Raw genomic sequence first — 13446 nt, 5'->3', positions numbered from 1 at the left:
TTTTTTTTTTTTCACATGCAGAAAGCAATAGAAATAAACTGTTCCTTAGTTTTAAAATTACTATATTGACCTGCCTCTTGCTGATCGGTATAATCCTCCGTCACCCACGTATTAAATCTTTCTCACGCTGTTGTCCTGGTGTAGGAGCTGCTCTCTGGCTGCCTGCAGAGCTGTGTCACTGTGTTTTACTGTGCCTGGTGCTGGCTCTTCTACTCCTCGGGGTGGGGGTGCAGTCTCAACGGGCAATTAGTTTTACTGAAAACGGGTAAAACCAGCACTTTCTAATACAGCTTTGCTCCTTTCCTACACAGTGGGATAGTTCCCTACTGCCCTTCCTGGGCATGGAAGATGAGCAGACGTGGCAGTGTCTCAGTCATGCCTTGACCTCTGAAATATATATATAGGAGTAAAGCAAGAATATGAAGGTCAAGCTGAGTTAAACCTTGCCAGAGGTGACAAGCAGCTTGATACTTCATAGCTATTAAAAAGCGGGGTTGCCGTAAGGATCAAGCTGGGATTAAAGCATTTTCATACTGCTCCAAATCTAAATGTTGCAAAATGGTGTTGAAATGGGGAGAGGGGAGGTTGGGACAAGAGGAGGTGGAGAATGGTGGGGTTGGGTCGCAAGCGGGACGATGTCCATGTGCAGGGAGCTTGTGGAGAGCCTCAGCTGGGCTGAGCGAGCCCGGTGTGGCGCATGGGCTGCGAGCGAGGAGGAGGATGGGACACAGCTCTCGGGACTGGCCCTCTGAAGGAATGAGCTTGTTCAGGGCACATCCATCAGGGGGACTACTGGTATGTCAAACTCTGGGTGGAAGCACCTAGAAGAATCGAGTGTCGTTGTGGTTAGGTTATTGTACTACTTGTCTGTTCAGAAAAAAATGTTGATGTGACAGTATATGATAACGATGCGCTGTGGAAAGTCACCAGTGGTGGGCCTAGTATAGGATTTGGGAGAAAGGAGTTAGAATAAAAATTTGGGAGTAGAAATACAGAGGGTGGGGCCCTCTGTATCTGCAGAAAGGGTGGTCGGGCATTGGAATAGACTGCCCAGGGAGGTGGTTGAGTCACCATCCCCGGATGCGTTTAAGAGACGTTGAGATGTGGTGTTGGGGGATATGGTGTAGGGGAGAACTTTGTAGAGTAGGGTAGGTGGTTGGACTCGATGACCCCAAGGGTCTCTTCCAACCTAGACAATTCTATGATTCTATGACCTGCTGGCCACACTTCCGTTTACCAGTTTTCATGCAGATTGCTTTCCCGGCAGCCTGTCAGGGGGCAGCGTGTGTTGTTGACCATTTCTGATAGAGCGAGGTGAATGGCAGTAGGTACAAGTTAGGAAGGTGTGTGGTTCTCGTGTGCCTGGGGCAGGCTGGGTTGCAGAACTGCTGCCCCAGGAGCATCTGCAGGTTTGTCGCAAGGCGGTGATGTGCATCGTTAAGGCCAGAAAGTTGGGGTGTAAAAGGCTAGGGAGATCCTGAGGAGCTTCCAGAGCTGGGTAAGGCAAAGGATCCCTTTTTCTTAACGGGGAAGTTCTCTTCAGTGGTGTATGAAACAGTCACACTTGATAGTCTGGTATTAATACGGAAACCATATGATGACAAAATTGCTTCTGTAGTAAACTGAAAAACACATAACTCAGAGATTCGAAGACATGTAAATTTTTCCCCTACTTGGCTGCTATGCTGACCCTCCTGCCTTTACATAAAATTTGTATGTCGGCCTGTTTTCCTACAATCTTGTTGACTGATTCCAAGTTTTAGAAACAGCCTTATTTTTTTAGTATGCAGCTCTTAACTGTGTAGGAGACCATAATGTTTGCTGGGAACACATTTTTTTCGTGGCTAGAAAAGTGTCCTGAGAATTTTGCTTTTATTCAGCATTGGGCTTGTTGCAAAACTAACCATCTGACCGGGAGGGCACAGCAGTCCGGGTGGAAGAAATGTGCAGCAGCACGGCTGTCTGAGGTAGTTCCACGCGTGGAAATGCCGCGTTATGCGCAAGTTCTTGCATTTAAGAAGTATGGTGGTGAACAGCCAAAGCGGCAGACGGCACCACTAATTAGGGTACAGTCAGTCTCGTTAATTTTTGCAATTACCCTAGGAACATCTAAAAGTTAACTCTTGCTGCTGAGAGCTTTTGTGACCATTCACCACACGCATAGCTCAAGGTGGAAGGGACTCTTTTTGGCATGTCACTCTGACTTCTAGAAAGCAAGTAGATACTTCATTCACAGACTTTTTTTTTTCTGGCTGAATATTTTTCAGAAAAGCTGAAATTTGCAAGTTCTGAAGTATCTTACAGATGTTCCTCTGTGAAGGAAAATCTTGGACCCAGTCGCTAGAGCTTCCAGAGTGCGCCTGATGTCAGCAGTACAGTTCCTTCAATGCACTATTCTGCTGCGTAGTTTTAAAAATATTACAAGAAGAAACAGTGGGACAGTAATAAAATCCTTAGGATTATTTTGCTAGGAATTATTTGGTTTAATACATTGAAGACCTGTATTTTGAGCTATGTGGACTGGAAGGATGTTCACAGATCATCAGATATAATCTCTTCTTGTTGCATCCGTGTAAATCTTTCATAAACAAATCATAGTGCATTTTTAAGGTTTCTTTAGTCTCTGCCAGGTCAACCGGAAAGCTGTCCCAGAAATTCCTTTCTCTGTTGGTTAAACCTCTAAGATGATACAGCTTATGCATACTTTAATGTAGGCATGAGAATAACTTAAATAGATTTTTCACTTTCCCTGTGCTTCTTCTTTCCCGAGTCCCACAGGACGACCTTCTTTGTCTTCATTTTGCAGCTAAACAACCCAAGTTCTCTCAGTTAGGGCTTCACTTTCCTTGCCTATCGTAATAGTCCTTGTCTGCGTTATTTTAGCTTGGAGAGCTAGCTGCCTTCCACAAACGTTTTTGCCTGCATCAAGGATTTATTGCACACCCATGGCTTTGGAGCATATTCTTACATCCTAGAGGTTTGAACAAGAGTGGAAAGCCTGCACAGTAAACAAGGCAGGCGGTCTCCGACTGTCTCGTGCCATTTGCTCAGGGTGGATTCATCAGTCGTAGGCAGTTTGAAAACCATAACTCATTTCCTCTGTTTGCTTCAGTCACTTCTCTAATCTCGCATCCATTAAGAGTTATCTCTGAATAATGAATGGAGAATCCATTAAGAAGGGGAAAGGGCAAATATAGTACCTATTTAAAAAAAAAAAAAAAAAAGAAACACTCTGGGTTCTTTGGTTTTTTTTTTTTTTCCCTCTCCAGCTTTTGTTTCATCCATTAGCTTGGCTTCAGTTGCCAGAGAAAGCACTGGAGGAGTTAACTAAGGAAGTTAGGTCTCGGTGCTTAGGACGTGGCGAGCAATGAGTAACAGCGAAGTGTTGCCAACGCCAACTTGTGTAAAATCAATCCAAATTCTTACTGTGACAGCTACTGGCCTTGTCAGGAGGGGAGACATCACAGATGCCTTGATGTTTTTGGTGAGGCTTTTCTGACACCATCCTGCTTGATATAAGCAAGTTGGGTGGAAATGCCGTAGGTGAAGGTGATATCAAGTGGATACAAAACTCATGGCAAGAGAAAATAAATGGTGTTTGAGTTCTGTTGAGACATTTTGCAGGAGTCTGTCCCGCGTTTCATGACCGGCAATGTTTTCTTTAATGGTTGAGATAAGGGAATAGAGAGTATGGTTATTATATTTAAGCTAAGCAGGAAAAGGTGAAGTTGCAAAGTATAAATTGTATAGAGGACTGGATTATAATTCAGATTTTTTTCAGTTACACTTCTCCAATCGGTCAAAAGCAGTCCTGTGAAATTCAGTAGAGGCAAATGCAAAGTTGTCAAGTTCAGTATGTGTAATCAATTGCTCAAATGTCAGAAAAATCTGCTTAATGGCGAGGAAAGGGAGTGGGATGCTTAAACAGGCATGCCCAAGTCTTCTAGCAAATATTCCTGTATGAGGCTGGTAAGACTTCCGCTGGAGCAGCGTCCTGGTGTTTCCGTAGACATGGGCGAGCTGGAGGGAGTCCAGAGGGAGGAATAGGTGAGGCTGTGTCTTAGACCTCTGGCCGGTGAGTAAGGTCTAAAGAGCTTGAGGTGGCATGAGAGGATTCGGAGAAGGTGCAAGAGCTGTGTTTGAGTATGCAAAAAGTAGTTGTGGAAAGAAGGGAAATGAACTCCTCTGCCTATGAAAAGTAAGACGAGGATTGACGGCCTTAATTTGCACTGAGGGAAACCCAAGTGTGCCATCAGGAGAACCTTCCAAATGGGACAGACAGGAAATGAGAGAGTGGGATTCAAGCCAGCAATCGTCAGAGGTCTTCAGCAGAACATCAGGCATCTCTGAAGAATAACGTGGGTATCCCCCAACGTTTTGCAGAGCCAGGGAATGGACTAGATCGTCTCTCAAGACTGCTGCCAGCGAGCCAGACCCCGGCGCAGTGCGGCCTCTTAAAGCATCTCTGAACAAAGTGGTGCTCGGGTTTGGGACCTGCCTTCTTCCCGGTGTTTGTCATCTCCTAGGAGGAGATAAAATCTTGGGAGCAATCAGCCTCAAAACCGTGATCTGGGGTCTGAGCAAAAGACAGAAGGAATTTCATAGAGCATTTCCTCTGCATCTCAGGAATTTTTCCTTCATGGCATCTTCAGATTTTGAGGCTTTTCGTTTACTCCCCATTTGCCAACTGATACTTGGCTGGAAATCTGACGTGTGCTTAAACAAATTGATTTGGCAACTACAGTCAGCATTTGTTGGGTCAACTGTAGGTGACGGGATGGTGGGGAGAGCCGAGTTTTCACAGGACTCGGTGCCTGGTGGTGTCTGTGTCCTGCCAAGGCATTTGCTGTGACCTTGGGAACAGTGGAGAGGGAAATGAGTTGAACTAGTTCAACTCCAGTCCATGATCTTTTCTGAGGTTACTGGTTTAAGAGCGAGGAAATGTGGGTCTGTGGGTCAGAGGGGAACCCTGTGCCTTTCTGAAGGCGATTAGGGAATGTTCAATCTCAATTTAGACCCGTTTAAATTTGGAGACACCTTTGATTCCACCTTGTGTGAATAGTGTCACTGAAAACTGTCTGTGAACGCGTCTGTTAGGTTTCTGTCCTCTGAAAGACATTAGAATATGCAGTTAATACTTAATTCTCAGCTTAAGGGCATGCAAGGCTGTTTAACCAAATCTCACGCGTTCCGTTGAAGATCTCGAAATTAGATGGGAGAATACATACTGTCATTAATCTCGCATGATCAATTTTCAGCACATTGCTTATAGAAACCGACAGTTTAATGTTACAGTTACCGTACATCTTCTAGATTTACTTTTCATACACTTTGATCTAAATTTTCAGGAATATACATTTGTAAGATCACATTAAAGCTTTATAAAACTGATCAGAAAAAAAAAATTCTTCTCTGTTTTAAGTCTGGGTTCCAGAAAGTGGTGAGTGATTGTCTCTGTGGCTGCTCAGCAGCTGCTGAAACGGAAAGGGTTCTTCTTGGGCGTCGTGGTGGTGTTGACTGGCTAGTTGGGTCAGGCCAGCGCCGGCCACAGTTCCAGTCTCTCCTGACTTGGACAGTGGCACTGCTAAACAGCCTACAACATCGTGGGAACTTCGACAGAAACTTGAGTACTGAGTCTGCTGGGTTTGTGCGGTGTCTAATCAGGCTGGTCAGCAGTTCTGGTGTGTACCTTAAAAATTGTAGATGGAGTTTTAAAGTGGCTTATTTTTACGTTTGTTCAGGAAGAACTGGTCAGTAACAGGAGAGAGTGTGTGGGACAGCGATGTTTGTGGGGTTGTTCAGACCGTCCCACTGCTGGAGCTCACAGTCCTGTCAAAGTGTTGGCAGAGCATTTCTTGCTCCTTTTCCCCCCCTATCTGCTGCTGGGTTCCACCGAGGCTCAGAAGTCTGAGACACTTCCCTGAGATAGGAGACTTGGAAATAAAATTATCTCCTTTTGGGTGCAAGTTTCCAGTTGTCAATAAAAAATACAAAGTTTAAAATTAACCTGTTTCTACCATGACTTGATACTGGGTTTGTTTAGAGCCGCAAGGATGATCGAGGGCTGGAGCACCTCTCCTATGAGGAGAGGCTGAAGGAGTTGAGGCTGTTCAGCCTGGAGAAGAGAAGGCTCTGGGAGATCTTCTTGCGGCCTTCCAGTCCCTAAAGGGGCTACAGGAGAGCTGGGGAGGGACTTTTTACTGGGGCATGTAGCGATAGGAGGAGGGGGAATGGCTTTAAACTGGAAGAGGGCAGGTTCAGGTTGAACATTAGGAAGAAGATTTTCCCTGTGAGGGTGGTGAGGCACTGGCACAGGTTGCCCAGAGAGGCTGTTGAGGCCCCATCCCTGGAGGTGTTCAAGGCCAGGCTGGACGTGGCCGTGGGCAACCTGGGCTGGGGGGAGGTGTCCCTGCCCATGGCAGGGGGGTTGGAACTCCATGATCTTCAAGGTCCTTTCCAACCTAAACCATTCTATGATTCCATGATTGTGGTAAGATAGCAGAAGTCCTACTGCACCTTACCACTTTTGCTGTTCGCCACTGTGCTGTTCAACAGGTAGCTTCATCTGCTGCCACCTTAGTCGGGTGAGCCTGCTTGAACAGTCCGGTGTCTTCTATCTCTGTCACAGTTGACTCTGAAATGTCTTTTTATAAAAACAATCCCCTTTAAAGTAAAACTCAAAAGAGAAACTTCAAAATCTCGGCTTCTGTACCCTTTTGAGCCTGGCTTACTGATGCTTGCCCTTTTGTTCTCCAAGTGTTCAGCTGCATCTGGGAGGGAAGGAGCCTTCCTAGAAGCTGCTGCTGAGCACGTTGGAGCATGTCCTACTGTTCTTCGGAAACACTGCACATCCCTCAGTAGCGGTGCGATAGAGCACCTACCGGGCCCTGTGCACTTGTCTAATAGATACACCGTGCTGGTTGCTTCAGAGCTTGCCGCTCATCTGTACTCTTGTCTGTTTTCTGCAGGGACACAGCGGGGCAGGAACGATTTCACACCATCACCACCTCCTATTACAGAGGTGCCATGGGGATCATGCTAGTATATGACATCACCAACGCCAAGAGCTTCGAAAACATCAGCAAGTGGCTCAGAAACATAGATGAGGTGAGTAACGTCTGTACGATCCCACAGTCGAGCTGTTTGTTGTGACCTGTAGAGCACGTGAGGAGTCCCGCAGAACTCGGCCTCTGGATTGCAGCTTCTGTACCTGCCAGAGGGTGTAAACTAACACAGGGTTTGGGTGTCTTTCTTTGGCTGTCCTGTGTTCCCTCCCTCAGCTCTCCCTCCAACAATGGCGTGAAGGTTCACAACACTCCACAGGGGCTAGCGGTGTCCTCAAATGTTGAATTCATACATGAACAAACATCATTTCTGTGCTGGAGAATACTTAGAGGTAGGGAATACATCTTGTAGTAACTGGGAGTTGCCGTTTTCAGGAGGAGCTGCCGCCACAAGGTGGTGTGCAGAGGAGCAACACTAAGCCGTAAGCTGTAGAGTAGCTATAGGATATGTCACTTCTAGTACCAACCTATTTTGCAAGGACCACTATGTAAATCCTCACAGATAACTAAATATGATCACTTCTGCTCCCTCAAAATTGATGTTGGGAAGTATTTGCAAGTTTATCGTGGCCATTGCAGGTAGTGTGGCACGCTGCTGCTGTTGGATGTTAGCAAACTGCTCAAACCTGCATAGCTGATTTTTGGCCTTGTTAGAGGTACAACAACAAGGAGCTTGCTAAAATTTCAAACAAGGTCAAGTGAAGTGGAGGAAACTTGAGGTGGAAATATCCAGTTCCTGGATCCCCAAGGGCTCATTCTCCAGGAGTTCTGAGATGTTAGAGAGCAGCACGACTGTTAGTTCTTGCTTTTGTTCCCAAATGGAATAAATGTTTGGATTTTCCAGCTTCATTATTTTCCTAGAAAGTGTGAAGATGCCCCTGCAGAACTGAGCATCAGCAGACAGGTGCTGTCAGGCATTGCTAGTTGAGGCGTTGGGGCTGGTGAAAGGTTCTTACAGAGCAAAAATGTAGTATTGGAACTTTAATTTCCTAGCATGAGAAATGGGAAACTATACCTTCTATGGAAAGGTATGTGTGGTGGTGGGTACAGAAGAGGGGGGAGTAAGGCAGCACAGGAAGAGGCTTGGCAACGAGTTGAGTGTAAATTTGAAACAAAAGCCTTTAGGTGCTGCAGTTGCTTCGTTTGAAACATTTCAGTAGTATCCAGGAGGCTGAGTAATGGATGTCGTTCATCCCATTGTGCCTGAGAAGGGAGTGGTTTTGCTGACCTCGTGTTTTCAAATCTGTGTCACACAAACCTCCGCAGCTGATTTCAGGTGCGTTGTGAAGGCTGCATGGTAACTGCAGTTGTATAAGGGATGTTTGACACCTTAGGAAGCTTTTTTATTATGGAGGAAGCTCACTAACAGAGTGCATTTACAGAAATGATGGGTGAAGTCATCCTCTGAGATTCCAGATGCAGTGTTGAGGCTTCTCGCTAAAATGTGTGCAGGTGTTACCCACTCAAGTACAGGATTATTGCAAATGAGAGTTGTGAATGAAGTAACTAAGTGCTTTGCTTTTACAAGGAGTTACTATTGCCAAGGATATCCTCTCAAGGAGGAGAATTTTCAGTAAGCAAGCCTGAGTTGCTCTTCTGTGCGAGGAGGCTCTTCTACAGGATACAGAATCACAGAATCATCAGAGTTGGAAGGGACCTCTAGAGATCATCTAGTCCAACTCCCCTGCTAAAGCAGGATTGCCCAGAGCACATTACTCAGGACTGCATCCAGGCGGGTCTTGAAAATCTCCAGGGAAGGGGACTCCACAACCTCCCTGGGCAGCCTGTGCCCGTGCTCTGTCACCCTCACCGTAAAGAAGTGTTTCCGTGTATTTGAACGGAACTTCCTGTGTTCTAACTTGTGCCCATTGCCCCTCGTCCTGTCACTGGGAACCACTGAAAAGAGGCTCCATCCTCCTTCAACCCCCCCTTTAGATACTTGTATGCCATAATAAGGTCTCCCCTCAGCCTTCTCTTCTCCAGGCTAAAGAGTCCCAGCGCTCTCAGCCTTTCCTCATAAGGCAGAAATACTTAAGCCTTGATTTAGAAATAGCTGGGAAACCTAGAGATGTTACACCTTCATCCTTGCTAAATATTTAATTAAAGTTCACACTTTCTGCAGAGGTGTACTATGCCGTGCACTTTTGCTTTGGGCTAGTAGGAATTAGTTGAGTTACTCAAGTGCACGGTTTTGTGTGTTGGGGCCGGCTATATTTGAAAGAAGTCTGTTGCTGTGTTAGCAGGTCTGTGTGCGTGCATGAAAAGCTAACGTTTTCAGAGCCTTATTCTACATGATATCTTAATCTACCTTTGCTGTCTGGTTGCTCTTCCTCCGTGTGACCTGAAGGAAAAAAATCTGGGGGTGGTTCTCCTGGGGAATGTGAAATGGGTTATTTATTACTGTAAGCAGGAGTACTGGGTACGTGGATCTCTTGCCTCTGTACTTCTATTAGTAATGCTACCGTAAAGTAGTATTAAGCCTGTTGGAGTGAAAGTAAATTCAGATTAGACTTTCCGAGAAGCTTCTCATGGCAGGTTTCAAAGTACTTCGGTTATCCACTTAAGCGATGCTTTGTGCTGTGGCTGCTGGAACTTTTCTGCTGGTCTGGTGGATATCTTTGGCATATGCTTTCCTTACTATGATGGATATTGGCAGGACTTCAATAACTGAACAGCCAAGGGCTTTTTACTCATGCAGCATTCCTTGAGAAAGCATTGGCACTCGCATTTGCCTTACAAAGGTCATTCCCTGCGTATGTGGTCCTGCTTTTCTTTGGATCCTGAGCAGTAGCGTGGTGCTCACTTCAACTTTCCCTTTGTGATGTCCTGTCTGTGTTCCCTTGGTGCATGGTCTGCGTGCCACTTCACTGCACAAGTTCCTCGCCTTCTGCGTGAAGTCCTTAGCAGATAGCAAGACCACATGCCAGCTTTGTCCTTTAGCTCTCTGACGATTGCGACATCGGAGGAACAGCACGATGCTAGAGCACTGTAACTTCCCTTTGTTAGTTAACTCGGTAACTCCTCTAAAAAAAATTATGGGCAAAAAGGGTTTTTTTACTAACTTCCTGCTTATGGGGCTTTGCGGTGCTTGAAAGCATAGTTGCGATTAAGGAGACTTACCAGTCTACAATAAAACTATGCAAAGGACCCCTTAAACCCCCAAAAATGTAGTAGCGTCAGCTGGAGCCGTTGGAGTGCATGAAGCTGGATTGTTGGCAGCTGTAGGTGTGGGGCTCTTTTTGTCCTTGTCATGTTTTGTGGCATCATTTTTATAAGAAGGATCTGGGCTGCAGAACAGCACTTAGTGTTTGTCAGAAAGCAAGACTTCACACTGAAACTAGAGAAATAAAAAGGAAGGGAGGAAACAACTGGCGTTGGGATGGTGATAGAGCTGTGTCAAACCCACAGCTCTTGTCTCATTCCACTTCCAGGGTATATGAGCAATTTAGTGTAAAGGCGCTGCCTGAGGGCTGCTCTCCAGCAGTCTTTGTTAGGAAAGTGCAGGACACGGAATCACGGAGTTTCAGAATTGGAAGGGACCTCTAGAGATCACCCAGCCCCACTCCCCTGCCACAGCAGGACTGCCCAGAGCACATCCCTCAGCACTGCATCCCGGCGGGTCTGGAAACTCTCCAGAGAAGGGCACTCCCCCCCTCCCTGGGCAGCCTGTGCCCGTGCTCTGCCACCCGAACCGGAAAGAAGTGTTCCCGTGTATTTGAACGGAACTTCCCGTGTTCCAACTTGTGCCCATTGCCCCTCGTCCTGTCACTGGGAACCACTGAAAAGAGCCCGGCTCCATCCTCCTTCAACCCCCCCTTTAGATACTTGTACGCCATAAGAAGGTCTCCCCTCAGCCTTCTCTTCTCCAGGCTAAAGAGTCCCAGCGCTCTCAGCCTTTCCTCATACGGGAGATGCTCCGATCCCTCCATCATCTTCGTTGCCCTTCGCTGGACTCACTCCAGCAGTTCCCTGTCCCTCTTGAACTGGGGAGCCCAAAACTGGACACAGTATTCCAGTTGTGGCCTCACCAGTGCAGAGCAGAGGGACACCAAGACCCGTAAACGTTAGCCTGGACTTCTAACAGTCTGGAAATACAACTGTGAAGTAGATATTTACTGCTTGTTGGGGGAGATGTGTAAATCCGTGTCTTGTCTCGTTTCAGCATGCCAATGAAGATGTGGAGAGGATGCTGTTAGGAAACAAGTGTGACATGGAAGATAAAAGAGTTGTCCCTAAAGCAAAAGGCGAACAGGTACGCGTCGCACAAAAACTTGCTTATCAAAGTAAGCACATCCATGCCAAGACCTCCCGCCATCTCCGGGTGGTTGAGGTGCCACAACGGGATGTGCCAGGGAATGAGCAAGGTGGTGGGATTTGCTAATGGTTTGTGAGTCTCGGGAATGTGTTCTCAGAAGTTGCAAAGAACTGCCATGAACGGAACAAGTTCGGCTGCCGTTTGTGCTTGCTTTGATAACTAAAGTTTTTCAGGCATCCTTTAAGTTACTTACTGTGTGACAGGCTTGTATGGTATCTGTCGTCTTATGTTCAGACATTGACTTGTGATTTAATACACTTTAATTGCTGTTTCTGAATCATTAAGCTCCTAATCTTCCTTTGTGATGTTTTGTCTAGCTCGTACTTCTGATGCCTGCCATGGCTGAAAGAATATTACGTGCTTATAAATGCCTCTAATCCTTAAATTACAGCAGCACCAACGGAGTGACTTTACAGTAACGCTAACCTCCTTCTTTCTTCTTTGGTTTAGATTGCTAGGGAGCACGGTATTAGGTTTTTCGAAACTAGTGCAAAAGCAAATATAAACATTGAGAAGGCATTCCTCACATTAGCAGAAGACATTCTTCGAAAGGTACGTGCTTACAGGTTTTTTTGGAAAAAAAAAAAAAAAAAATCCTAAAATTTCAGCTCCTGTTGCTTTTGATGTTTACCTGAATTGTTGCAGCTTTTGACTTTGGCACGCTGAGACAAACGAATCCCTGTAGGAGGATGACTACATCTGAAGCTTCTGAAGCTCGTTTGATGTTTCATTATTGTAGGGATACTATCTAGAGAGAGGAGTATACATCAAAGAGCCAAGGAACGTAAACTTGTAGTTGTTCGGCCCTTAAACTCACGGTTGTGTCATACGTGTGTATGTATGACATTTCACTTGGCGTGGAAGAGAATTGTCCTTCCCCTGCCACCATCTCCATCGATACACAACATCCTCTAAAAAATCCTCAGTGCCTGTTGGGGAGAGTTTAGATGTGGCTGATGGAGCAGATGAACGAGATCTGTCACTTCCTACCTTGTTTCCAATGATTGGCCCTCTCAGCCTCCGCGTTTCGCTGGAGATTTATTGGAAGGTTATATTGCAGCTGAGAGAAGAATGTGGGTCCCAAACATGCAAAAATATGTATTTGGCAGACAGGGATCATTTGATATCTGTCTGAATTATATTTGAGCATTAGAGTGGTAGTCTTTAACTACTACCCTGTGCAACCTGCTGGAGGTGACCTTGCTCCGGCAGGGGGGTTGGACTGGATGGTCTCTGGGGGTCCCTTCCAACCCTGACCAGTCTGGGATCCCCTTCCTGGACCATATAGCGTACCATAAAGACAGCTGCCCTTCCTGTGGCCTGCACCCCAATCTTTGTATGCCTGGAGCTATGTGATACCCCTATACGTGCATCCCTGATGTCTTTCCTGAGTAGAAAATGCATCAGCTTCCAATAGCTGCCACCATTTTGCTGCAGGGTTGGGCTGGGTCGCATAGGTGGGTGGCTCTGGGGCCGGTTCCAGTTAGCTGATGGGCTCCCATAGCTGAGGACTGGGTTTGCAGGGTAACCCCTGTGCTAGCCCGTTGCTGCTGACGGCCGGGTCGTGCCTCTCCACTGCTGAAACTCTGTGGAGCTCCGGAAACGCGGGTTGGCCAACTCTAGCAAACGTGCTGTGCTCCTGAAGGAATGACCCCACGTGTTTTCTCTGTGCTCCGGTGTAGCGGTAGGGACTGCCCCGTACGGAGACCGCCTCCATCGCTGTCTTCAGCCGTTCTCCTGCATGAATGTGATTGATAACATCATCCGAGTTCATTGGTTAGAAATTTAGTGCAAGGTCAATGCTGAATTGTTTCCCAGCCCTGCTACACACACATCTGCTCAACCATGTCTGGTTCGCCCTTGTACTTCTGAGTTGTTTCTTCATCAGTTTTTGGCAAGCTTTATGTGAGACGCTGGATGGAAATCCCTGGCCTCGGGTACGCGGGAGCTCAGGCGAGCAAGTCTTACCGACTCGTCTGACCTTTACATTTTATTTTGGGCCTCAGTGTATTTATCTGAAGAATGGGGGGATTTGCTTTTGGAAGGCTGTGCCAAAGAGCATAAGAA

General features: G+C 46.5%; 1 protein-coding gene across 1 annotated transcript in view; it reads left to right on the top strand.

The window, feature by feature from the left end:
• Positions 1-13446, top strand: part of RAB10 (RAB10, member RAS oncogene family) — a 46706-nt gene that overhangs the window by 32171 nt on the left and 1089 nt on the right. The window contains exons 3-5 of the mRNA XM_082481513.1: positions 6969-7107; positions 11227-11316; positions 11830-11931. Of these exons, the coding sequence (XP_082337639.1) occupies positions 6969-7107; positions 11227-11316; positions 11830-11931 (331 nt within the window). The remainder of the gene's footprint in view (positions 1-6968; positions 7108-11226; positions 11317-11829; positions 11932-13446) is intronic.

The sequence above is a fragment of the Vanellus vanellus genome (assembly GCF_965231255.1).
Source record: "Vanellus vanellus genome assembly, chromosome: 3".
NCBI classification, from domain to species: domain Eukaryota; kingdom Metazoa; phylum Chordata; class Aves; order Charadriiformes; family Charadriidae; genus Vanellus; species Vanellus vanellus.
Note: the sequence above shows the minus strand (reverse complement) of the source record. Positions and strands in the feature narration are given on the sequence as shown.